Genomic DNA, 27,822 nt, shown 5'->3' on the forward strand with positions numbered 1-27,822 from the left:
ACAAAACCATCACAGGCTGTAACAGTGAGTTCTCTGGAAACTAGATAAGCCACGTCAGTCACTGTTTAGATGACTTTGTGGGATAGAATAACTCGGTGATCGCTGTTAGTTGACACATGCTCCGGGTCCCACAGGGCCATTTTTGGCCTTTCAACCTTTAGGAATCTCTGTCCGTTGTGGGGGTGGGTGTTGAGGGGGTGGGAGACCTGCTTCCACAGTCGCTCACGGCTCCGAGCTACATTTTTAGCACAGTGGTGGAGAAATGGTGCGAACTCGGTAAATTCAAAGGATTTCTCAAGACTCAACTGTGCGGCGAGATAGCTGTTAGAGTGACATTTTCAGTACAAGTGAGAAATCTGATCCTTCTGGGATCGCTCGCTCGGAGCGGTTTTTTTTTTTTTTTTTTTAAAGGAGAAGACAGGAGACTAAACCCGTCCTCCAACGCTAATCACTGCTGGAATGGGTTCTCTAAAAGCAGTGCTGCTAATGTGAGGCAGCGGTGAGTCAGTAAAACCGCCCGTGTCAGCTCCATCCCATTAGGAGCAAGATCAATTTCCTCAGACTCCTGACTCCAAACTCACCTTTTGACAAAAATAACAAACTAGAAATTCAGGGGGAAATGACATCTCAGTTGCAGAGTCACAGGTGATAGAGAGCGCCTGAAAGAACCGGGGGAAATTGTGCGGAATGAAGAGGTCAAGCTTCTGGTCCCCCTGTCCCCTTGGTCTCACCTACTCCCATTTCAAGGAAAAGTACAAAGAATTTGGGTGTTTAATTCAAATCAAGACCGTTTTAAATTAAAAATGAGATCTTTTTTGAATTCTCATTTAAATATCTACAAGAATTGAGGGCACTGACAGCCGTGTCAGCATGAATCACGGAGTCACTCTTGGAAGAAGAATTTGCAGCTACAGGGAACTTGAAAGGAGAAAATACTTTTTCTGGGTGGAGAAGTATTCAACTGAATTTCCTGGGCACTTTCTGGGTGGAGAAGTATTCAACTGAATTTCCTGGGCCTGTGCCTTATTCTAAGGGATGTGTTTCTTTCAGTCCCGGTCTATAACTGGGCTTTTGGTTACATATGTCTTTTAAGATCACAGATTCAGGGCTAAAGAGATGACTCAGTCATTAAGAGCATTGACTGTGCTTCCAGGGTCCCGAGTTCAAATCCCAGCAACCACATGATGGCTCACAACCATCTGTTATGGTATCCGATGCCCTCTTCTGGTGTGTCTGAAGATAGCTACAGTGTACTCACATAAATAAAATAAATAAACCTTTTTAAAAGAAAAGATCATAGATCCATAGACTCCAAGGTGGGTGGGCCACCCCCGAAGCTACCTGTGGTCAGGACCACGACTGAGTGGTGAAACCCTCTGGAGCTTCACAGGGAAACTCTGTTCATGCTCCACGGTCAAAATGAGGCACCAGATCTTCCTGATGTGACAGTGTTGTGATACTCAAATGCAGTTTTGCTCTCTATCCTCAACCTTAGGTCCCACCCACATCCATCACACTGCCCAAGAATGTTTAAGTTCATAGCAGTGCCAAGGAAGAACCCAAATTCCTCATCAGGATATAGGCAGTCACCACTGCTTTGGCTCACAAAATATAGGAAAGGGAATGCAATATTCTGTTTTTGTTGTTTTGTTTTGTGGTGTGGGGTGTGTGTGTGTGTGTGTGTGTGTGTGTGTGTGTGTACATATGCACATGTGTGCACGTGTGCACGTGTGCAGGTACCTGTTCTCATCTTCCACCTTGCTTGCGGCAGGGTCTCTTTGTTGATCCCTGCTGTGTTTGTCATGTTAGTTTCCTGCAGTTCTGTCTCCAAGTCCCATTGACGCATCAAGTGCCCTAGCACAACAGACACGTGCTGCTGTGCCTCGGTCTTCACTGTGTTCTCGGGTCTCCATCTCGTGTCCTCGCGCCTGCACAAGTTCTTCACTGAGTCACCTCCATAGCCTTGACTTTTGTGTTTCATTTTTTTTTCTGAGCTTGAGCCATTTCTTTAAAATAAATTTCCTTCCACAACTTTTATGAGAACTACAGGAAAACAGCAACATGACTCCCAAGGTGATACACACGTGTTGTATATAAACAAAGACAGTGACTTTCCTGATGAAAATTGCTGTCATTTGAATGAGGTTCCAGTGTCTTCCAGGGCAGTGTGGTGGGTGTTGGATGCAGTTTGCTGTCGTATTTCAATAATTCTTCCAGAAAGAATGCATCCGTGATGCAAAAACTCAGTTCTCACATTCTACCTGAGTCTCAGTTGTAGCTCTGAACAAGGTGACGTGAAACAGTCCCTTCAGTCACCTGAGTGACTTGAACTCATATCATAAGTGACACCTCTTCTGCATAGAAAATACATAACCCAGGTAAAGTAAGAGAAATACGGATCTTCGGGGGGGAAGCTGGAAATGGTACTAGAGCCAAGAGCATGTGGCTTTCTGCATGGTGAGCAAAGCCCTGATCTAGTCCTAGTAAACAGTTGTGTGACAGAACCTAGGAACAGAGACCTGTTGGCTGTATGAAAGGATCCCATAAGGTTCTAGAATGACAATAATATGCAGCAACCATGAGACTCACATAACACTGTGGAGTTATACAGGGATTCAATCATTTGGGTCTTTGGATTGGTAGCTTAAATGTACTAAATCATAAGACGTTGGATGTTGCATGATTTTGCACCAGGGGTAAAAGTATATATTAGGAAGAAGGAGAGGGCCACAAAATGATCCAAGCAAATAAAGATCTCAACGAAGCAGAGAACTGGGCAGGAGACGCAGCTCTGCTTCGGAGATGGAACCAACGCCACTTTGGGATGGTTTTGAAAATCAGTAGGTGCAGGAGGGTGGTGGTGGGATTGCAGAAACACCAGCTGCCTAAGCACTCACTGGGTGGCACAGACTCTGTTTACTAACTCGAAAAGACTTGGAAGAAAAACCCATTGCAACACTTAACAGATTACGTTTGGTGTGCTGGAATGTCATCTACGTAGAAAAAGCCAACAGCTAAAAAAGAAAGACTTAGACTAGGTATGGAAGTACAAAATATTTGGCACGAAAATGACATTTCAAGCCACAGACTGAATGAAATTGCCAAGTGTGAATGTTAAAAATGAGGGGGAAAAGTCCTGTGGCGTGGAGATTAGAAGTATTCGAGAAGATAATGAGATATGAGAGAGTCTGTTGAAGAAAGCCGAGGAAACACAGCCCTCCCTGGTATGTTAGTGTGTTAGCAATAGCATTGTGTGTGTGTGTGCATGTATGTATGTGTGTGCATGTGTCTGCATGTATGTGTGTATGTGTGTGCATGTGTGTGTGCATGTGTGTGTGCATGTGTATGTATATGTTTATGTGTGTGCATGTACACCTAAGTATGCATATGGATATGTGTATATGCTTATATATGATATAGATAGGTCTGTAGTGAATGTGAATATGTGTGCATGTATGTGTATTTCTTTCATTAAACCTAGGAGGTTATTTCTAGTGTATCATGTCTTCAAAAGCTACCGTGAAAGCAAACAGGATAAAAAGGAGTTCTTGATGTATAGGTGCTACACCATAGTCTCTCATAGCATGCATAGGAGCCATCTCTGTGGTGGGGGTGAGAACTAGACTGACAAGGACCTCAGAGAAACAGAGGAGCTCTTCCGAAGGACTTAGGAGGATGAGTGACAGCTGGGAGGGGGTGTGGACAATGTTGTCAGACTCAGCAAATCAAAAGTGCCAAGTGTGCAATTAAATTTTAATCTCAGATACAAAGTGAATAAATTGTTTAATGCCTGTCCCCATACCCTACTGGTGACATGAATATGCAGAGCGTGATCCATACGGAATGGAAGGCATACTTACCCCAAAGTAGAAGAGTCCCAGTCCCAAAGCTCAACTGAGAAGTCCTTGTTCCTGGGGGACCCTCAGGTACAGGCTCTAACTGCTTTTTCTCTGTGGGTGTATGTGACTGAGGAGCCCCGCCAGTGTAGGCAGAGAAGGAAAACATTACAGGAGAAAGGAATTCAACAAAGCCAAAGCTCCGATGAGGAGGGAATGGAGACCCAGCCAGGTCCCAACACCGAGAGCCGGATTTCTTCCCAGAAAGAAGGCTCCAGAGAGCCTGAAGTAGGCAGCCAAGAATGCAGGCAGGCACCACCCCATCTTTATGAAACATAGCAAGCCGCTATGGAAGACACAGGCTGAAAAGGGAGAAACTGTACACTCCAATTAATGTGAAGAAATGTTTTATTTCTTTTAAATATCTGAAAGAGAAAACATTTTGCAAAAAAAAAAAAATTAAGTTTGTAAAGAATATCCTCAGTGACTTGAGTTGCAATGGAAGGAAAGACTTCCCAAATGAGCAGCTACCAGACACAACAAACTCAGTATCCGGAACTGGGGAGGAAGATGGCTCAGGGCCTAAAAACATGGATTCTCTTACAGAGGCACAAGGTTCATTCCCAACTGTGAGCTCGGGTTGCTAGCAACTGAATATAACTCCAGTCTTTGGGTGCCTGATGGCGCTGCACTTGTGGGCGAATACCCATCCATAGACACATAATTAAAAATAATATAAATAAATCTTTAAAATTAAATTTTGTTCCACCTCTGAAAGTACTTAAATTTAGCATTGTATTATTTTTAGTTAACTCCACTTAAGGACGGATTTATTAATTCCATCTACAAATACATATTGGGTGCCTACTGTGTGCAAGGACTGGATAGATGGTGAATTAATAATGCTCAGGCTGATGTTTAATTAACAAGAAGAACCTTACAGAAATATTTGACACTCAAATTAATATCAGATATATTCATTTGACTAATGCTATTACAATTACAGTTCAGAGCTAATGGCATTATCGGGCTATTATCACAAAGCATTACCTCTCTTCTGAAACTCATTTCCACGATAATTCATTGAAATCATCAAGAGAACACACTATCTTGATGGGTTTTCCCTCCCGACACTCTTCAGAAGAATGAGCCCACCCTCATAAGAGAACCAGTTATGTCAAACACCATCCGGGGCCCTTCTTCCCGCCTGTTCAGGTGAACAACGCCTCATGGTTTCTCTAACAATTCTGAAAGACACAGCGTCCCTTCCTGGAAACAGCAACTCAACTTCATTTTTTTTCCCCACAATTCTCAAGAACTGGGCATGCAAATTAAATGCATGAAACGCAGGAGAAGCTGAGAGCAGGGTTTAGCCGAGCATGGATCTGAGGCTGACTTCAGTTCATCTGTTCGCTCAACAAATATTGACTCTGCCTCCTGTATTTGACTTTAGGCGAACAGCTCAGCCCTTCTGTGCCTTGGTTTCCTTGTCAGTAAATTAAAGGAAATAATAATTTGAGTTTCTATTAGATATCTGTGGGAAAAAAATGATAGGAAAGTCAAAGTTAGAATACAGTTGTTAGGCATTATTTCCTTCAGGTATCATGAAAATTAATGTGTTTTAAAAATTAACTCAGGTAGGCGAGCTATGAATCTCAAATGAAGCATTTAAATCAGGTTACTGAAAGGAGAAAGGAAAGAAATTAACATTTATTAAGTGTCAGTTATATGCAGGCCTTGCTGTATGCATTCCACAAAGATATTATTTCACTAAATCTCCACAAGCCTTTGGGGGCAGATATTTGTAGCCCCAACATATATAAGAAGAAAATGAGCTCAGAAAACATATGAGTTACCAGAATCATATAGCCATGGGAGATTTCCAATGCTGAAGCTCTCTTCTCTACCCTGGCTTTATTTCCCAGGCTGCAGAAGCTGGTCCACCTCAGAGAATGGCTTGTACATCTCTTTAACTGTGGATTTCTTGAAAACACACACACACACAAACACACATACACACAGATACACATGCACACACATAGACACACAGACACACAGACATACACACACAGACACACACATACATGCACACACATACACATATACATACACACATATACACACAGACACACACATGCACACACATGCACACACATACACACATATATATACACACAGACACACACATACATACAGAGGCAGACACACAGATACACACATACACAGACACACACATACATGCACACACACACACACATACACACACACACATTGTGGGCAGGAGGGACAGTGTACCTAAAATACAGCAAGGTATAAACCCATTTCAATTTATCTCAACAGTCACAGACACCTTGCTTCCTCTCCAGTCCTATCAAATAGTTTGTTTTTTTTTCAAAAAAAATAATGGAGTCTAAGAGAAATAATCGGTCAGGATCCAGCTGCCTTTTGAAGACATTGCTTTCCAAATGAACTAGTAGCTAATACAAGGGGGGAAATCACAGCAACATCACCAAGAAAGGACAGAGATTGGTTTGCAATCTAAAGGAATGGGAGGTAACATAAAATTAGACCATGTATGCTTGCGGGATTTTATGGTTTCTTTGGAGTCATACCTCCTTGGGGACTAGACTTTGGAACCATCTTGTTCTCCCTGTGGCAGGGGAGGGGATCCTTTAGCTTCTGGAACAGCGGGGGAAGCTTTATAACTAACATATGCACTCCTAAGGTGCAGCTTCAAGGCTGCTAATGTGGATGCAGAGGTGCAGGAGATAAAAAAAAAAAGCACTGGATCATTTGATTAGCCATAAACGATCATGGCAAGTTGAATTTTCCCAGTGTTCTGCTGTAAACTTAGTGTCCATTCATAAAGGAGGTAGGGGGCTGGGATTTAAAACATGGCACCTAACAAAGCCGGTGGGATGACTCACCAGGTAAGGACACTTGCTACTCTTCAGGGAGATACTTCATGGCGTCTGGCGCGCATGCACACCTTTCCTTTCTTGCAGAATGCTTAGACTGGCACCTGGTTTTCAGTGTCACAGATGTTAACTTTGAAAAAACATAAGTCATTTAGAATATTTTCAAGTGGTAATAGTTGTACACAGCTTACATTTGAGGGTAAATTTTTTTTAAGTAAACAGAAAGGGCAATGTGTAAGTTTGTGTTAAGGCGATACATGATTGTACAGGAGAGAAATAGGTGGGGAAAGGTCTAGGAGCGAAAAGAGGAGGCAGAGGCAGAGATTGGAAAAGAGAAGGTCCCGGGAGGAACGGAGGTGGAAGCAAATATATAGGTTTCTCTTGGCGCATCTCTTCATAAATAAGGTTATAATGAATGTTTTATAAGGGATGGAATTATACAAGATCATTCGACTTATAAAGGCTAGCAGATTATATTATACCTACTGGATCAGAGTAGTTTGGTGTGTTCTTTGATGTGACTACTTAGTTGAGTTCAAAGAGTGTAGTGGCAGAGCGCATAAAGTCTGCCACAGAGTTGGAATGTGTGTGTCTAAGGCTTAACAACAACACACCAAGGGGAAGTGAGTGAAAACAACATGCTGGGGTGGTGGTGTGAACCATCCCAGAACCGTAGAGGCCCAGTAAGGCTGCCAAGTTAGAGATCCCCATAGTGTCAGATGGCTCCAAGTGGTAGCCGGCAAAGCGTGGGTTAAAGGGTTAGCCACCACTTTTTAATATTTACCGCAACAGTTAGCCTGCTTGTGTGTCCCTTAAGAACATCTCTTGCTATCTCCTAAGAATGTACTCCTAGAAATGGGATTGTTCGTCATTGAGGCTGAAGTTCTTAGTCATAAGACCGCCTCAAACAGTTGTGTTGATTGATCAATTTGGTATTGGTTGATACCCATTCTCACCTAGGGCTACACAAGTTTCTCTATTGACTTCTCTGTTCAGCTTCTTATTCTCTCCAACCTCGGAGCTGATTCTCTGCCCAGGCCCCAGGCTAGATTTCTCCCCTTCTTCCTCCCAGGAAGAGCATAAGCAGGTATTGAGGACCAGCTGCCAATCAAAGGGCACAGAACTTCCCTTCCTGTAAACCATCTAATGAAGGACACATCCTCTGCCCTATGCACCGATCCCTCCTCAGAGCCCTTATCCTGTTGCTGTCTGTCTTTCCCTCTATGGCATTAATAAGTCTCTTAGTAAATCTCTTTAGAGCAATCCACATTGGTGTCCTGCTTAAACCTCAAACCTAAAACTTTCCTCTAGCTATTAATATCACATGGCCTCCATATTTTGATTTTCACCAATGCAACTAGTGAAAGGTTAACTTCTGCTGCTACATTTGGGCTGTGCAGCTGATAGCTTTAGCATCCGTGGAGCCAGCACTGTGTTTAGCATCCTCGGAGCATCAGCGCTGCATTTCTCTGTCACAAAGCTTTGAGTAGCGTTCTTTATTCATTTTTTTTCTTGCTTCATTTTGCTGCCCTCCTGAGATAACTAAAAAGAATAGCCCAATTCTTCTCTTTCTGATACTTATGCAGATGATCACTTTGTCATATTCATCACCAAGATCTTTCAAGTTTTGACTGAATATTTTGCTCCTAAAGATGTTTGTTTCACTGGTCCACCGGCCTACACGCTCATATCCGTTGAGCAGTTTCTATGACGATGATTTCTGTTGCATTCATCTTTGGCTGTGGAATTTCCATGGCTGAACTTCTTCTTAGTGTATGTGAGCACGTGTGGAGGCCCACACCTTCTAGACCCTCTTCTCACCTTCCACCCTGTTCAGTAGTCTGTCTGTCTTGTTGCACACTCCAAGCTAGATGCCATGCCAAACAGGAGACTCTCCCGCCTCGCCGGCCATCCCTCCTCCTGCCTCAGCTTCCCTCCTCACCTGTGGTCGTACCAGGATTGTGGATATGCGGCACCACACACAGCTTTTTTCACATGGGCTTCTCGGCCGGAACTCTGGCGTCCCGATGTCCAGATTCACATGATGGGCACATTTATCCTCCGTGCCATCTCCTGCTCCCGTGGTTGAACATTGCTTTCAATCTCCTCACCCACATGAGCTTCATTTGGGTTTCAAAGGAAATGTATAATGTGGTTAAAATAACTGACAGTTACTGTGTTGTTCATTAAATGTTAGAAAAAGCTGCCCAAACAATCCCGCCGCTCTGAGAGGCAGCCACGAACGGATTTGTCATACAGTGTGGATGCTCAGTTCCTAGGTGATGTGAGGAACCACTTCAGGATAGGCGTGGTCCCGGTTCCTGTGTTCTGAGCTTCCTGGCACTTGTCTCTTACTTGTTACAAGTCTACAATTTAGATTTCATGACTAATGTTTCTTAATCATCTTTGACTCACAGTTAATCTTAATCCGTTGGTTCTATATTCTTTGTGATTTTACTTACAGATACATTTTAGAATTGTTTTGTCTATTTTCTCCAGTCACCTCTTCTTAATCTTTTAACCGGCCCCTTTTATTTAAACAAAATAAGTAAAGTAAAGTTAAACTTTAGGGGGAAAAATAGGTTCCACTGATGTAGAATGAAGTTACGTTTTAGTAAATCTCTTGAGTCAGTGAGGAGCAAATGTAGGACCTTGTAGCATGCTAGGCTGCCACAGTAACTTTAAAATACACCCTCGGCTCTTGGAAGGTTTTAGTCTGTGCAATATTTGTTAATTCCCTTTAGCAATATTTTGTTTATTTGTACACTAAACATTTCATGTTAAATATACTATAAGAATGTTTCTTTTCTTCTTGCTTGTTATAAGCTGACTCATTCTTTCTCTCATGACAACTTGCTGAAAGAGGGCTGCTGATCTACACTGAGATGACTTTTGGTCACATCTGTTCAAATCTCCTCAAATCTTCTTCGTAAGTTTAAGGGCATTTCAGTCAATCGCTAATTAACTTTACTATGAAATAGTCCCATATTCAAACAAATGTGATGTATTACATTTTTAAAACAGTGTGGCGTCACGTGGCCGCGCAGCCGCGCGCTTGGTGCGTAGGCATGTGGAGGCAGAAGACAACTTCCCAGAGGTGGTCCAAGGCTTCCACTTTGATGAGACAGGGCCTCTTGATCTTTTCTACTGCAGTGCACATGCGTACTCCAGGCTATCTAACCTGGGAGCTTCTGGCCACTCCCCCTGTCTGCCTCCCGTCTCTGGAAACTCTGCGATAACAGGTGTGCACCACCACCTTCATCTTTTCATCTGGTTAGGGGCTGACCATCAGGATTCCAAGGCACGAGCTTTTACATGGAGCCATCTCCTCAGCCCCTGGATAAATAAAAGTTTTTGTCCTTATTTCCAGTTTTTACATGTTTTACATTACGTTGTTTTTGCAGAGTAAAAATGCCACCAAGAAGACTTTCACACTTTGCCTCACAAGCAAGATAAATAAGTGTGCTTGTGAGCTTCTAAAGTCATAAGCTTTGTCATAAGTGATCTTTCTTCCAGCGTTTGCGCAGAACATATTAAATTGTGTCCAATAATTTCTGAGCCGCTCTTAATATCACCTTATGATCCTTCATGGTTATATATTTAATTAATTTGTCTTCAGTATGCAATCACATGTATAGAACATAAACAGCACTTGGCAGCACAGGGACCCTCCTGTTATGCTCCGGAAGAGTCCAGAGAAAAGTTCCAGCTCTTCCATGACAAGGAGGAAGTTCATCAGGACCCTGATGCCTCCTCAGATTGGCAGTGAATATTGGGAACACCTATTGAGTGTGATGGGGCTTTATTACTCGCTGACATGGCTGGATGTTCAAGACAAGCTAATCAACAGGCCAAATCTCCTTCCTACATTCTAATATACTTGTGGCAGAACAGTACAAATCCACACAGTTGACAAATTCTAACTATAGAGTTTCTTATTGTTAACTGTAGTGTCTGGTTACCCAATCAATCTCAATAACTTATCCTTCCAAACTGGAATTCTTCCTTCCTAACCAACATCTTTCATGTTTCTGCCAAAACCTTTGTTAACCACCATGCCATTCCTGACATTATACCTTAACTTAACTTTGCATGGGACAATTGTTTCCTGTGTGAGGTTGTGTGATATATATCTCTCGGTCCTTGGCTGATTTTACTTAGTACAATGCCCTTCAGATTCAGCCCTATTGGTGCAAATAAGAGAGTTTTCTCCTTTTGAAAGGCAGAACAGTATTTCACTGTGAATCCATTTTAAAATTCTTTCATACACTACAAGTCATTTGACGGATTTCATGTCTTATGAATCATAATTAGTACTGCAAGGAACAGGAGAATGCACACATTTCTTTAACACGTTAGTTTCAGTTCCCAGGGTACATACCTGGTTGGCACACAGAAATTTGAGTGCAGTGCTTTAGTGAGCTTCAGGGTGATGCCCATTTTTATCACACTAGCATAGGTTCCCACCAACAGTGTGTGAGTCCTCATTCCTCAGGTCCTGACCAGCATGTGTGATCTTCCCTGACTTCCTCAGGTCCCCACCAACATGTGTGATCTTCCCTGACTTCCTCAGGTCCCCACCAACATGTGTGATCTTCCCTGACTTCCTCAGGTCCCCACCAACATGTGTGATCTTCCCTGACTTCCTCAGGTCCCCACCAACATGTGTGATCTTCCCTGACTTCCTCAGGTCCCCACCAACATGTGTGATCTTCCCTGACTTCCTCAGGTCCCCACCAACATGTGTGATCTTCCCTGACTTCCTCAGGTCCCCACCAACATGTGTGATCTTCCCTGGTTTCCATTGACTCATTCACACAGAAGAGAAGTAACATTCAATTTTGCCCTTTAATTTTTATTTTCCTGGTAACTAGTAATTTAGTAAATTACTGTTATAATTAGTAATTAGTAAGTAACTATTGGCTGTTATTCTTTAGGGAAAAATGTTTCTTTGTATCCTTTGATCACTTTCAAACATGCTATTTTCTCTTTAGTTGGTATATTTAGTTCCTTATATATTGTAAATATTAATTTCTTCCTGATACATTATTTGGAGTTTTGTTCTTCTGGTTTGAATATTTTCACTTCATTTTGGTAACTATCTTTTGTTGTTGTCTTGGTGTTTTGTAGAGTTTCTTTCTCTTATATTTTCATCTATTCATTGTATAGCTTGCAGACAACTGTTTAAGGTCCTGACTCCTTGTGACCTGATTTTATATGCAGCATGATTTAAGTCTGACTTACTCTTCTCTGTTGAAATTCAGTTTCTCAGCATGTATTGATGTCACTATGTGTTCTTGATGCTTCTACTGAAACCCATTTGATTATAAATGTGCAAATTTATTGCTGCCTCCATTTTGTTCAATTCATCTTACAGCTTCTTTATTTATTTGCATGATAGTACCATGCTGTTTTGCTTACTAGAGCTTTGTGGCATATTTTGAATCAGGTATTGTAATGAATATGGCCTTCTTTGTACTCATGATTGGATTAGCTACTGGAGGTCTTCTGTCAGTCCATGCTAATTTTAGGACAGTATCCCCCTCCCTCCATCTCATCACTGAAACTTTCACGAGGATTCTGGTGTTTCACTTGAATATTGTTCTTTGTAGCCTTATCTCTTTCCTGTTGGCCATTAAAGACCCTCATTTCTCCTTGATTCAAATTTGGCAAATAAAATTTTCTAAAGTCACCATCTTGTTTCCACAAGAGTTCTGACATCTACAGAGGATACATGGGTACCACTGAGCCACCCTCTGCTCTCTGCATCCCTGTAACAGGTTCAAACATCATTAGAGGACACATGAGTACCACTGAGCCTCTCTCTGCTCTCTGCATCTCTGTAACAGGTTCAAACATCATCAGAGGACACATGGGTACCACTGAGCCTCCCTCTGCTCTCTGCATCCCTGTTACAGGGCCTGCCAGGGTTACCAGTCTTCTTTAACTTGCTGTGTTCTCCCTCATCTCTTATCAGCTTTGAGAACTATTAAACGAACATATTTTCTGCATCAATTTTTTGCTCTAACCTTCATCAAGCCCCATCGAGCCCCTTCATGTTATTCTATTCATGTTCCAGTGTTGATCGTGCAAGGTTAGTTTATTTGCTTTTATTTCCACATTAAAGGTGAAACATGTACAACTTTAAAAGCGCCACCATGGCATTCATATTTATGTACCCCTAAATGTATAGCTGTGATTTTTCTGTATATTCTCTCGCTGTTCTGTGGCTGTGGGTTTGCTTTACCTGAACCTGTTGGCTATTTGAGAGCAATTTCTTCAGTTTCTAGGTTTGCTTTGTTATGACTTTGGGTCCTATTAATGGTCTATTCCTAGAGTAAAATCCTTTATAATATTTATTAATCCTTATCGGCAACATGGCCCACATCCTCCATCAAGGCAGAGAGCCTTTTGCTTTACTGCATGCACAAGCTTCTGGGGCTTCTCCTATCTCCAGGTCTCCTCTCACTACAGGGCTGTGGGGTTAGAATGGCTTGGTGACACCCAGCTTTACACAGCTGCTGGGAACTGAATTTGGGTGTTTGCCCTGCAAGTGCCTTACCCCCTGAGTCTTCTTCCAGACCACACTGTGCTTTTAATTCGTGTAAAAAAAAATCCCCTCCAAGTCCCTCTGGGTGACTTCCACTTTGAATTCACCTTTGCCTCTGATCAGTGTTTTCCTTGTTTTTTTTTTTTTCTTTTGTTTTGTTTTGTTTTTTAATGTAATGGCTTCCTCTTCATATTCACATTACTGTCATTTAAGCTTTTACCTTCTGTCTCTTGCAAGCAGTCATCATAATACGTGTCATAGCCATGGTTTTATACCCATATTGGCCCTCCCTTTTTTCCCCCTATTTACTCATCCTCAAAGGAAGAGATTTATGGAGACAGGCAGTTTGCCAGCTGAGCATATGTGAGAACATTTTGGCTAGAGTCTATAGTTAACGCACCCCCATTAAAACCCAAGATACTCCAAGAAACTGGCTGCTGAGCTGAAGGAAGACCTTATATGCACCATTCTTGAAATTCTAGACCCCATCCTGATCAGAAAGTGGGTCTGCAGTTCTATAGATTGAAGCACATGTGGAGATCTGGACAACCAAGAACCCATACTTCAGGGTGTGGCACTTCCTGGATGTCATATTCCCTTTATGTGTTCCATCCTATTCATTCTTGTCCTGTGGAACATGGGTTTGGTCTTCCCAGTGTAGCTCAGACACAGACAAGTCGGTACTGAACAGCACAGTTGCGGTATATCCATGAGACCACTTCTTTGTTCCAAAAGTAAGAAGAGGAGGGGAGGAAGAAAGGGAAGGGTCTTAGTTTTCTTCCCTGTTGTTGAGACAAAACAATGACCAAACACAGCTTATGGGAGGAAGAGGTTTACTTCGGGTCTTGGGTCACACTTCATCCCGACGATAGCACTGCCTCAGTGGGCTAGGCACTCTTGCAACTATTAGTGATTAAGAAAATGCCTCATAGCCAAACCCACAGGAAATCATTCCTCAGTTTACTTTCCCTCTGGACAGGTGAGTCTACTTTGTATCAACTTGACAGAACGAACCAGCACAGGGAAGAAGAATAGAAGGGAGGGATAGAAACAGGAAGGAAGGGAGAGGGAGAGAGAAGGAAACAGTGAGGGAGGGAGGATGAAGGGAAGGAAGGGGAAGGAAAGAGATAGGAATGGCGTGAGGGGAATGGAGGAGGGAGGATACTGATAATCCAATGCTTGTGTATGTATGTATGTATATAGTAACAGATTTATCAAAGTGACTGTGATCTTTGCAGTTGAAGGTCACTCTGTTACCTTCTACTTTTCTCACTGATGAAGTAACTTCCCACTGTTCCCAAACAGAATACATGGCTCAAACAAGCCCTTGATACCGAGCCTGTGTGGGTAATGGCATTGATGTTTCGGCCTCTTGTACTCATGACCCTGGGTGGGACACACGGCTGTCAGACACAGCAAGACCATGGGATGGGAGTTGTGCTCTAAAATAGCTTAAACCAGCTAGATCTATGGGTGCAGGATTAGTGGTGGCAAAGAGCCACGGTGGCCTGTGGTTTAAATGTGGAGGAGGACATGGTTGGTTTCTTGGAATCGTCTTAATCTTTGGCAGGAAAGTGAAATCCGTTGGGCTGAGGTTACAGTAGAATGAAGCTGGCTCATCTCATCAGAGAGCCCATCATGTGGGCATTTATGCTTTCCCAGTGGGTGGAGAAGATGTCTAACAAGAACCAGAAAATGTGTGGGTCGGCCTTTAGAGCTCTTTGAAAACTAGAAACAAGGCAGAAAATGAAAGTTTGGTTCTTATGATACAGAGCCTGAGACTAGAGAGAAATACTTTTATTTTTCTGTCTTCTGGGTAGTGTTGCTGTTCGGAGTGCAAGTGTGTTAACCTATGTGCTTCTCGTTCAAAGCTCCAGGCTTTGTTTCTTTGCTGAGAATTATATTTCAAGCACTTCATTTGCCTTGAAAATGAGTCTCAGAATTGGGGAGGGGGCTTTTATGAATGAGATGCTTGGGGAAAAATTCTGAGGCAAGCTATTTCAAAGGCAGCCTCCAGATCTCTTCAAGCCCTTCACTGAGTACTAACGGGAGTAGCTGCAACCGGCATCAGCAAGGACTATCGATGTGCTCGGGAAGCATCAGCAAGGACTATCGATGTGCTCGGGAAGCATCAGCAAGAACTATCGATGTGCTCGGGAAGCTCAGGGCAGAAGCTGTCCGCAGAGTGATAGGTCACTTTCCCTGCACAGGGCCTCCACAATCACCCTGCAGGACAAAGAGAGTAACTTCTAGAGGAGTCTGTAGTCCCTTTGTCTCTGAAGCAACGGTGATCACTCCAGATAAATTACATTGTAACAAGTGTGTGGGTGAAGTCCGATATTCCAGATAAACTACAACATTGTAACAAGTGTGTGTGTGAAGTCCATATTCCAGATAAACTACAACATTGTAACAAGTGTGTGTGACATCCAAGTGTGTGACGTCCAATACTCGAGAATAGCTACCATTTTCCTCACTAATTTAGGAACGTCTCTTAAGCAACTTGGAGTGACTGCCTCTTGGTAACCCAAAATTTCCTCTAAAATTGGTTTCAATGAGCAAATAAACTGAGGTTAGCAAGTGCTATCTAGGGAGATGCTGAACAGTATCAAATGTTACCTCTTACCTCTGAAGTGTCATGGTCCCTCTTGACCAGCTCGATCTGTTACTAAAGCAAGTACTGAGGGTCTTCTCCTTGGAGAGCACGGTTGTAAGAAGCCACCACACCCTTGTGATGGTCTTCCTCCTGTCCACTTCCGGCTCTCCTACGCTGCGTGCCTGGGAAGTTTCCTCAGCGCCCTTCCTGACCTAAAGCCTGCACTTTGTCTCCCTTTGCAAGGATGCTCCGGCCTTCTATCAGCTCCTAGAAATGTCAGACGAAAAACGGCCCCAATGTGAATTACGACAATAAAAGTTTATAAGCTCCTAAAATAAAGTTATAGTGCTAAGAGCTGAGTCAACGGACGATGGTAAATGAAACATTTTACAGCCGGTCCTGAGATAATGATAAAAAAAAAAAAAAAAAGCACACGGGGCGTGAAATAACTGACAGGAAACAAGGTGCAAACCTAGTGTACGGTGCCTGGCATCTGTGTGAGCTTTCTCTGAAGGGGGAGTGGAGGTGACACTTATGGAGGGCCCTTTAGTACCCAACCCTTGCCAGTCACTGTTCTCTGATTCTTGTAAGAACACACTGAGGAAGGTATTGCTCTCATCCTTCTTGAGTGGAGAAACTGAGGTGTAAGCCTTCCATGTATTAGTTCAATCACAAAAGCTACTCAACGATACCTGACATTTGACTTCGAACGACTGCCATAAGCCCAGGCACCAGGTGCATGTTCCTACCTGGTGTGCCTGCCCCCCACTATTGAAAATCAAGTATTAAGTAAACCAACCTATAGCTCTTGGGAAGACTGTCCAACCTGAGGCTTGATATCGTCCAAGGATGCCTATCCAGGAAAGGTTCTGTTTACAGTGATGCTTCCTACAAAAACCCAGCTTTATCCGTAGTGTTAAATCAGAATGCATAGAAAAACCACGGGGCTTGTGTGTGGATCAGCATTATTTTTAAAAGACAGGTTCGTGAAACATGTAAGCAGGAATACAGAGCATGTCCTAACGATGTAAGTTTCTAACGCCCGATACTCGAGGAGGACAAGGCAGGCCTGCACATCCCAGGAATATGTGGACTGCACAGGGAGTTCAAGGCTAGCCCAGAAACTTCCTGAGAACCTCTAAACTACAAAAAAAAAAAAAAAAGAAAGAAAGAAAGAAAACAGCCTAAGGATATAAGTTACTGGTGCAGAAGCTGCTTACCATGAGCAAGACCCTATAATCAATCCCTAGAACCAGACACTAGGTAGGTAGGTAAGCAGATAGATAGATAGATAGATAGATAGATAGATAGATAGATAGATAGATAGATGATAGATAGATGATAGATAGATAGATAGATGGATAGATAGATAAATAGATAGATGATAGATAGATCGATAGATAGATAGATACAAAATAATCAGGAATTATAATAAGCAATGAAGCAATATGATATATTTTTTTAGTAATCCCACTTAAAAAGTGTTTAGGGAATAGCCCGAAGTTTCCACTTATTTCCTCTAACGTCTTGGTAATGTGCCCTCCCTTCTCTGACCCCACGTCCCTGTATACTATGTCCCAGTGACATTCATCCGTGCTCACTGTGTCCCCACTGACAGATGGAAGTGTGCTGTCCTGCCCAGGAGACTTGGTTTTGTCTCCTGAAAGGCTGGTATTTGCTGCAATTGCAAAATCTCTTAGAAATATGATGTTTTACCTCTAAAGATATTTCAGAATTTATATTCTTCTCCCTCATTTGACTTTGTTATAATATAAAGATAGTCTTTTCAATTACTTATTATGGGCTGAAATTCATGCTCCAAGAAGAATTAATGTCATGTTAATTCTCAGGCTTCACGTGCTCCATGCTAGCCTCTCACTCCAGCCAGGGGAAGGCAATGATAAAACAGTGTAATCGCACGACACGTGGAGAGTTGGAGTGAAATGGGAAAGAAGGAAATATGACTGGGATATTAATTCAAGAGAAAAAAAGAAAATAGCACCCTTTGAATGGGCTTAGTGGGCTAGCTGAGGTCTCCTAAAAATACACGGGATGTTAGCTCACCTTTTCTTGACCTGCATGCCAACTCCCTTATTCAAGTACAGATGAGTATTTAGTCCCAATACATGCGGAGAGACAGAGACAGAGAAAGACAGATAGAGACAGAGAGACAGAGACAGAGAGACAGAGAAGGAGAAACAGATAACGACAGGGAGACAGAGTCAAACAGACAGAAAGACAGAGAGACAGAGATAGAGAGACAGAGACAAACACAGAAATGCTGAAAAGGCAGAGAGAAATGGGGCTACAGTGTCCATTCCCAAACACACGGAAAAATGCTCAGTGTAACTTCTCATATTCATAGTCATGATGTCAAAATAGCGATGGAGTCAGGATTTTCCCTTATCATGGTATATAAGTTAATACATGGACAAAGGATGGAGAGGTGGCTCAGTGGTTAAGAGCACCGGCTGCTCTTCCGAGAATCTGGTTTTGATTCCCAGAACCCACGTAGCAAGTAATTCACAACTGTTTCTTTTATATATATATATAAATTGAACAACTTTATTTTTAAAAGACAAAGATAAATGTACAGATTTTAAGCATTTTTGCATAAAAGTATAGAAATACATTTTTGTCAGTACTTGATATTTTTAAAGGTTTGATAGTATGTATTAAAATCTTACTAGTTACAATGAGCATAAGTACATATAAAACAGGAGGTAACCTAGAAATAGTCAAAGTTTTCTTGGTGTGTAAAGATTAAGCATAATGGTTTTTCATTTTCTTTTTTTTTCCCTTGAACTTCATATAGTCTGTGAGTTGTTTCTGGGGTATTCAGAGCTTTCTGGGATTTGTATCCAATTAGCAGTGACTGCATATTTTGTCTGTTCTTTTGTGACTGGGTTATCTCACTCAGGATGATATTCTCCAGATGCATCCATTTTCTTAACAATTTAATGAAGTCATTGTTTCTGATGGCTGAGTAGTACTCCATTGTGTAAATGTACCACAATTTTTGAATCCATTCATCTACTGAAGGACTTCTGGGTTTATATATATATATATATATATATATATATATATGTATGTATGTATATATCTATATATCTGCTATGAACATTGTGGTGCATGTGTCTTTGTTGTATGTTGGAGCTTCTCTGGGGTATATGCCCAGAAGTGGAATAACTGAGTCTTCTGGTAGCACTATGTCCAATTTTCTGAGGAATCGCCAGACTGATTTCCAGAGTGGTTGTAACAGTTTACAACCCCAACAGCAGTGTAGAAGTATTTCTCTTTCTCTTCATCCTTGCCAGCATCTGATGTCATCTGAATTTTTGATCTTAGCCATTCTGGTTGGTATGAGGTAGAATCTCGAGTTTGTTTTGATTTGCATTTCCCTGATGACTAATGATATCAAGCACTTCCTTAGATACTTCTCAGCCATTTGATATTCCTCAACTGAAAACTTTTGTTTAGCTCTGTACCCCATGTTTTAATAGGGTTGTTTGATTCTCTGGTGTCTAGCTTCTTGAGTTCTTTGTAGACCTTGGATATTAGGCCTGTATCTGATGTGGGGTTGGTAAAGATCTTCTCCCACTCTGTTGGCTGCCATTTTGTTTTCTAGACAGTGTTCTTAGCCTTACAGAAACTTTGCAATCTCATTAAGTCCCATTTGTTAATCTTTGACCTTAGAGCATGAGCCATTGGCGTTCTGTTCAGAAAATTTTCTCCTGTGCCTATGTGTTCTAAGGTTTTCCCTACTTTCTCATCTAATAGTTTCAGTGTATCTGGTTTAATGTGGAGATCTTTAATCCACTTACACTTGAGCTTTGTACAAGGAGATAAGAAAGGCTCTGTTTTTATTCTTCTGCATGCTGAGTGCCAGTTGGACCAACATCATTTGTTGAATAGGCTGTCCTTTTTCTATTGAATGTGTACAGCTTCTTGTCAAAAATCAAGTGACCATATATGTGAGGGCTCATTTCTGGATCTTATATTTTATTCCATTGATCCACATGCCTATTTCTGTACCAGTACCATGCAGTTTTTAGCACAACTGCCTTGTTATATAGCTTGAGGTCAGGGATAGTGATTCCCGCAGATGTTTTCTTGTTGTTGAGGATGGATTTTACTATTCTAGGTCTTTTGTTATTCCAGATGAAATTGCACATTGCTCTTTCCAACTCTATGAAGAATTGGGTTGGAATTTTGATGGGGATTGCATTGAATCTGTAGATTGCTTTTGGTAAGATGGCCATTTTTACAGTGTTGATCCTTCCAATCCATGAGCGTGGAAGATCTTTCCATTTTCTGAGATCTTCCTCGATTTCCTTCTTTAGATATTTGAAGTTCTTGTCATACAAGTTTCTAACTCCAGTCCCAGGGGTTCCAGTGCCCTCTTCTGGCATTCTAGGGTACTGTATGCACACAGCACACAGACATACGCATATGCAAAACACCCACACACACAAAATCTAGATGATGGTAATGATTATGATGACAGTGATAATGATGATGATGACTTTAATAAGATGGGAAAACAGAACATGTAAAACAGTTCTAAATTCAATAAGTATGTTTTCTTTTAAGATAGCATCTGGCCCTGTAGTACAGACTGAACTCACAGCCCCATGAGCACTGGGTTTTCAGTTATGTACCCTAGCAACATCAACTTTCATTCATGGGGTTTGAGAAGGTAATGGACACAAGTTAATGCTATGTTTGAACACAAGCGTGTTCCATTGGAGAAGAACAGCTTTATTATTTTTAAGAGTTTTATTAGTAATTAAACCCCTCTGCGGTGGTTCTTTTTAAATTTATTTTTATTAATTCTTTGAGACTCTCACACATCACATTTTGACCATATCCATACCTCTTTCCTTCTCTCAGCTCTTCTCCAGTCAATTCGTTTCTCTCCAGCTCTCAACTATGTGTCTCCCCTCCCCCCATTTGTTTGCTTCAGTAAACTGAAAGCCACAGCTCATCAAAATGCAAAGATTAACTGACTGTGGTTAGCTCAGGCCCAATTAATAAATTCATAGCATAACACTTACACCTAAGACTCAGAAAACATTGTGAAAATAGAGGGAAGAAAGAATCGTAAGAGCCAAAAACCTGGGATATTTTTTGTAAAGAGTCTTTTTTAGAAAGGAGTGAGAGAAAAAGAGGGAGAGGAAGAGAGGAAGAAAGGGAGAGAGGAAGAGGAAGAAGAAGAGAGGAGAGGAAGAGAGAGGGAGAGGAAAAGAGGGAGATTGAGAGGAAGAGAAAGAAAGGAAGGAAGGGAGAGAGAGAGACAGGCAGTTATAGGAAGTGACACTATCCTGGGAAGTGCCTTACCTACCTTGCCAGCCTAAAGCAGAAGGTTTAACTCAAGTCTGAACTGAAAGCTTATATTCACCAGGGAAAGGCCAAGAGATGCCGCCTAGTTCCAGAACTATCCTCTACTATGTGCAGAGTCCCATGATGACGGTCAAGGTTTTCAGTACAGAGATGGATTGCTGGAATCCCAGACTATCTTCACTAACCCCTTAGCCGCTGTGTCTCTAAGAGAGCAGGGGAATGCCTAAGCCCTGGATTCCAACCTTCAGGGAGAATGTGCTTCTGTTCTCTGAGGCCAAACAGTGTCCATTTCTCCAGTCACTCAGAACTGTGGTTGCATGGATTTTCCTGCAAAGATAGATTTCCATTTAATTCTTCAATACTAGACTTTATTTCTGGTTTTAGAGCACTGACTAAAATTAGGTGTTACATTTACAACATGGATTTGTTGTATGTATGTATTTATGTAGTATGTTGAATAGCAACGTATCAAAATCCATTGAGGAGGGCTAAGTCAGTGAAATGCTCATCCTGGAACTGTGAGCACCTGAGATCAGGGTTCTAGGACTCACACAAGAAGGAAGGCATGGTACTGGTATGTACCTATAATCCCAGGAATAGTGAGATGAAAGACAGGCAGACTCCTTAGAAACTCTTAGGCTAGGCTAGCCCACATGCAGAGTTCCTGGCCAATAAGACCCTCTTTCGAATAAGGCTGGAAGGGACCCAAAGACTGACACTCAAGGTCATCCCATGGCCATATTACACAAACTCCACATGCATGTGTTTGAACCCAACACACAGGAACATACACACATATACACACGAGAGTGCAAAAAGCATACAATGAATGCATATTGACTTGGAGATAGAAAGAGGGGGAAAAATCATAGCAAAAAACAAAAGTCAAAACCTAGTAGCAAATTAATTACCTTGAATCCCAAGTAACATCACAAATCCTCAGATTGACAATACAGGGAAATAAAGGCTCTCTGTTGGGTATTTGTCTTGCTGTAATAATTATTCATCAGGTCCAAAGAGATCTCTGCATCGATCAAAATATTAATGTTATCTAACCAACAGGTTCGTTGACATGATCTTAATCCCTTGATTCACTCCATTTATTAAAATGGATAATAGGCTTCATGTACACACGTCATCCGACCGGGTTTACAGTCAGAATATGCAGAAGACTTTCTCCTAGAAAACAGTGTTCAGTCATTGCTGTATAACTCCACATGTTAGGCACAGAACTAAACACACCGCAAGAATAAATGGGACAAGAACAGATGAAGCAAATTACTACCACGATCAAGGTCACCCTTCCCACCCACGGAACGGTTTTGCTATTACTTAAGCCTGGCATGTGGGCTGTGTTACTTACCAGGGTTTCCATCGATTCCCGAATTAAGTAAATTCTGGCAATGAAATTTGAGATGAGCTTTCTCATGCTGGAAACATGACTGAGGGGAAAACTGTTCTATGACCTGCTGTAATCTGTGAGAACAATAGTCATAGAAACTTGCACGTCTGTGGCTGAGTGACAATTACACATTTGCTCCAAACAGGCAACTGGTTTCCAAACACATTAAACAAAGGCACTTTGGAGAACTTCTTCTTCGCGCTGGCCTCCTTGACGCTGCTGAACATCCTGGGACTCTGGAGGGCTTTACCGAGGTAGGTGTGTGGGAAGAGGAAGGATTTTTGACTGTGAAACATGGGTCTGAGGCTCAGAGTGAGCCAACAGAATTTCGTAGGCCATGAGAAGACAAACTAGCACCTGGCAGAAATGTAATTATTCGGAACAGAAACTTCTCCTTAGACTTCCTTTTTCCTCTAAGTCTCACATCAAATGAGTGCTTTATTCCATTCTAATGCAGTGAGGCCAGGGTGGTTTCCTTTGTCTCCTATAGCACTACCTTAGAGTTACAGGTAGCCATATAGATACATCATTACCATCAAAACCGAGTATAATTAAACAAAGCAGCTAAGACTTTAATGACCCTAGAGATTTGGGTTCCATCCAATCCTGTACAACAGCAGTGGCCAGTTCAAGGTCAGTGGCTGACAATTCCTTGAAGACTCACCCAAGTTGCCAAGATAATACAATGTTATCCTCCTTGTACATGATCCCACCGGTCTTACTGTTAGCCTATGTAAAAGACTCTCCAAATGTGAAAATGGTTTTCAGTCACTCAGTGCCTGTTTGCCAAAGAATCTCCATGAGTCAGGTACCTGTGTGTCGTAGGCTACCCTTCCATCCATGACTGCCCTGCCTTTCTCTCCTGCTCTCTTTCTGACATACTCTGGTTACATGAGGACAAACTGCCTGTTACAGTCATTGTGCATGTCAGTCACAACAGTGTACTGACAGCCGGTTCTATGGGAGAACACTCTGAAAGAGCGCATCTCCCTGTGAGCTACATCCCGGAAACTAATTCTACTGCCCTCGCCTGCCTCCATTTACCCACAAATCGAGCCACTTGCTGCCGACTCTCCCTTGCCCAAACCAGTCTTCTACTCGTCTAGCAAATAAATGTCATTCGGGTCAGCATCGAGGTGACAGATGGGTGTGGCAAATCCGAAGCTTGCTGAGTCAAAACTCAACTTGTACTGAGTGTCATCTATGGCCCTGTTATCACTGGGCTGCGGGACCATTCTGGCAAACACTGAAACCCGGGATAAAGGGATGGATAATCTCCAGATCTAAAAGTTGAAGAGCCCCTTCAATGTGAGTCTTCCTTACCCTCTAAGGCACATAATTCTGCCTCTCTCCCATGGTCTGTAGTCTCTCAAAATGTCAGACTTTTAGATTATAAATGGAACTAGAAAATCAGAGAGTCTTACAAGAAGTCCAACAGGGATTTTCTCACCTTTCTAGCAAAAGAGATTCAGTCCTGGAAACAGAAGTCGGAGACACATACTCTTTCCCTCCAGGCTATCTCCAGTCCTGGAAGCCCAGCCCATCTGCCAGGTTGTACAGTCCCGGACAGCCTCTCCATATTTTGTAAAGAAAAAATTTTTGTTTTGTTTTCCTCTGTGTTTAGCGTTGGCTGTCCTGGAACTTCCTCTGATCGGGCTGGCTTCGAACTCACAAAGATCTGCCTGCCTCTGCTTCCCGAGCGCTGGGATTAAATGCATGCACCACCACCACCTGGCTCTAGGCTCTCCAGTGATTATATCATGACCCTTCTGTAAGAATTGACCTATGTCCTTCACACAGGTTATCTCCAGAGTCTGAGCTGACGAGTTCTGTCCCACGGTGTATGAGCAGTCTAAACACCAACACACTCCTTAACCTACCTAGGCTCTGATGACTTCACCTCTAATTGCGTCACAAGGCTGCTTGGAGTTGAGTAGATGCTCAAAAATACTAGCAGTACTGCCAATTTGGCCTTACACCCCCTTTCTTCTGCTTTCTTCTCATCTTATACTTATGTCGGGGTACAGGCTAGTGGGCTACGGGTACAGTTGAGTTCAATCAAATACGTCTTACCTGGGGATCCAAATTTATCAGCTCGTGTGTGCAGTCAGCCAACCTGCTAAGCACGGTTCCAGGCACCGAAAAGACGAACTGAACCGAGGAACTTCCTTAGTACAAAGGGACCCGAGATCAGTGTCCAGTCTAAAATCTTCAAGTGTCTGCAGTGATTGAGTGAGATCTTGGGGTAGCTGAAAAGGGGTCGAGAATAAAAATGACCGCAGCAGAGACGAGAGCAAGCGGGGATAGGGGACAGAGCACAACAGCAGGTTTGGTTCAGAAAAGTCTCATTCTGTCTGAGTCCTGAGCAAGCCATAAGGACATTGATTCACATTTGAACTTCGGTTTTCTAATCTGTAAAAGGAAAACAGTCTTTGCCTCCCAGGGTAGCATAGTCTGAGAAAATGTTTGAGTAGACATTTTAAACATGTAGCCATGTGCTTCTTTCACAAGATCTCAGCACCATCACAGTAAGTGACACAGTATAGAGTACGGTACTGTTTATAGCACATCTGATAGGCTTTGAGGGTCCGAGCAACCATGGCATCCACAGCCAATCCAATTTCAGGATTTCTCTCACCGACAGTACTGAAGAGACTTACCGGTGGTTATAGGAGGGCACCATTCTGCCTGCTGTCATGGTGTGTGCGTATCCTACAATCCCAGAATTTAAGAGGCCAAGGCCAGAGAATTCCCCCAGTTCAAAAAAGCCCAGACTACATAGCAAGTCCTGAGAGAGCTTGGGCCACATAGCATGACCTTGACTTAATAACAAGAGAACACCATCTACAGGTCCTTATGGGAGCCTTACTATGCCCTAAATAGCACCCTCCTATCCTTGTACAAAGACTGCCTTACTGAGCCTCTTAAATAATGATCTCTGCCGTGCCAGTATCCCTGAGCCCATCATAAAAGATAGGCAAGCCCAGGAGGAGAGCCCGTGATTTATCAAGTCATCTACATCTGCTCCTAAGGAACGCTTTCTTTCCTTCTCTTTTAGATATTGTAATCTAAATCATTTTAATGCCCAGCGCATCTGTGGAAACACCCGTGAAGAAACTCTTCTCCTCTCTGAAAAGTCTCTCAAGTTTTATGGCACTACACAGGAAACATCTTCCAGTATTGATCTTTGGGAGACAGCCCTATGAAACTGGATTTGCTTCTCTGGTGAGAGCAACTATTCAGTGTCTTCTTCAACTGAACACCTTATACATTTCCCTGGGAACGTCAACACAGAGGACAGCATACTTTACTTACAAAGAACAATTACAACCCTTCCAATAAACTATTAAGATTTTTAATGATATATTATGAAGTAAAGGGATTTCAAAGTCTCGGCTATTACTCTATGACCAGAAAACAATCATTTTTCATGTCAGCATGCAAGATTTATTTATAATTTTAATGTCATTAGAAGCTAAGAAACACTATGTTTCTATTTCTTCTTTCTGTATATCCACTAAGGCTTTCTTGCATCCTAGGTATTATAAACCATTAACAATATAAGTCTGGGTAGATAAGAAATGTGTATGTAAGTCTGCTACATTTGACCTTGGCATTCCACTAAAATCTTAATTAAGAAATTTTCTTCAGAATTTAAAAGCAATGTTACTAAAACAGAGGTCGTTCTGTTTGGTTTCATTTGGTCTTATCAGGCTTGGGACAAGGTCTCCTGCGGCTCGGGCTGCCCTCAAACTTAACCATGTAGCAGAGGATGACCAAAGCACTGGAATTACAGATGACTCTAGGCCAGACTATTGTCATTGTCTTCATCATCGGTGGTGGCGGCGAATAAAGTTAATGCCCTGTCCCTTTGCCACAATTTGTCTCAGTATCTGATGGAACTTGGTTTTGAGCCTCCTGTTCCAGGCGACTCTTCTCCCCACCCTGCCTGTCTTGTTGACTCTAACCCCAGTTCTTCCATACTGGAGGCCAGACACTGAAGGTTCTCCACACCCCCCCCCACCCTCCACTGATTTTGTCTCCAGGACTGCTCGAGAGACTGATTGAGCACCTTTCTTGCTGATCCACCCAGTATCGTAGAACCACGGAGTAAGAAGTGTAGCCAACTTGATTAGGTTACAATGTGCATTTTCAAATGCTCTTACAGCTGTAATATGCCAGGTGGTTTTGTTGTTGTTGTTGTTGTTTTGTTATTCCGGCTACTTGTTGGCTACTTGTTATTTGTCTCTTTGTTTGGTGGAGACGTTTAAAAGCTTAGCTCCTACAGGCAGAAGTTCATCCCCACAACTTTTCCCAACCCTTTGTTTTGTGTAAATCCCTGGCAGGCAGTCGGGCTGAGCCTGCTGCTCTTAAAACTTTCCTTGCTGAGAAAGGTTAAATGCCAGGCTTGCAGTTTTGGGTTTAATGAACCCCCCAAAGGAGCCTCATTAATGCAGTATCTACTGCATTGGTCTCATAATAAGCATCCTGAAGATCAAGAAAGTTCCAAACGCCTCATCTTGGTGAAAAGGAAAAGGCAGAGCGTGTGCTCTTGCTGTTAAAAAGGGACCAGGACGACTTTGGCCCTTCCCCAAATTTCCCTTCATCTCCTTAATTTCTACATTGTAATGGAGAAGGGGGAAAAAAGTGTTCATTACGCCTTCGCTCTTCCTTTGCAATGAAAGATCTGCAGAAATTATAAAATTGACCCAACGCGAACAGCCGAAGAGCCGAGAACTCGCAGGTAGGCGCTGACACTTGTGATTAGCTAAATTGCAGAAACTACACACGCTTCAGTTCGGAACAGGGTGCATTCACACAGCAGCTTCTTCTCTAGTGCCTGGCGACATTATCGCCGAGCACCTGGAGTAGTTTAGGCATTAAGTGTAATTGGTTTTGCTTTACATAAATCTGGAGCTTTGTAAATAAGTGGAGCGTTTCAGCTTCTATATAACACCAATTAACTTAAAGGGATGCCTTGTTTGCAGAAACCTGCTGAGTTTGGTACTGTATTTCTCCCATAATGTGCTCAATGGCAGGGAAGCCTTGTGTCCCTGCAGCGTTGCATCGGCTCCAGCCACTTCCTCCACGGGCCTCTTCCAGCCACTGTCTCCGGCTCACGAAGCTGTTGAAAGGCAGAAGGAAGCCAGTCTTCCCTAAGAAGCCCCTCCTACGCT

At 42.4% G+C, this 27,822-nt stretch overlaps 1 protein-coding gene across 1 annotated transcript in view; it reads left to right on the forward strand.

Moving 5' to 3' along the window:
- SLC15A5 (solute carrier family 15 member 5) overlaps window positions 1–25,851 on the forward strand; it is a gene marked incomplete at both ends in the record, with an annotated part of 88,311 nt that extends 62,460 nt beyond the window's left edge. Inside the window, 2 exons of the mRNA XM_080914988.1 lie at window positions 22,791–22,899; window positions 25,704–25,851. Of these exons, the coding sequence (XP_080771114.1) occupies window positions 22,791–22,899; window positions 25,704–25,851 (257 nt within the window). The remainder of the gene's footprint in view (window positions 1–22,790; window positions 22,900–25,703) is intronic.
- Between the last annotated feature and the right edge of the window lie 1,971 nt (window positions 25,852–27,822).

The sequence above is a fragment of the Micromys minutus genome (assembly GCF_963924665.1).
Source record: "Micromys minutus genome assembly, chromosome: 3".
Taxonomy (NCBI): domain Eukaryota; kingdom Metazoa; phylum Chordata; class Mammalia; order Rodentia; family Muridae; genus Micromys; species Micromys minutus.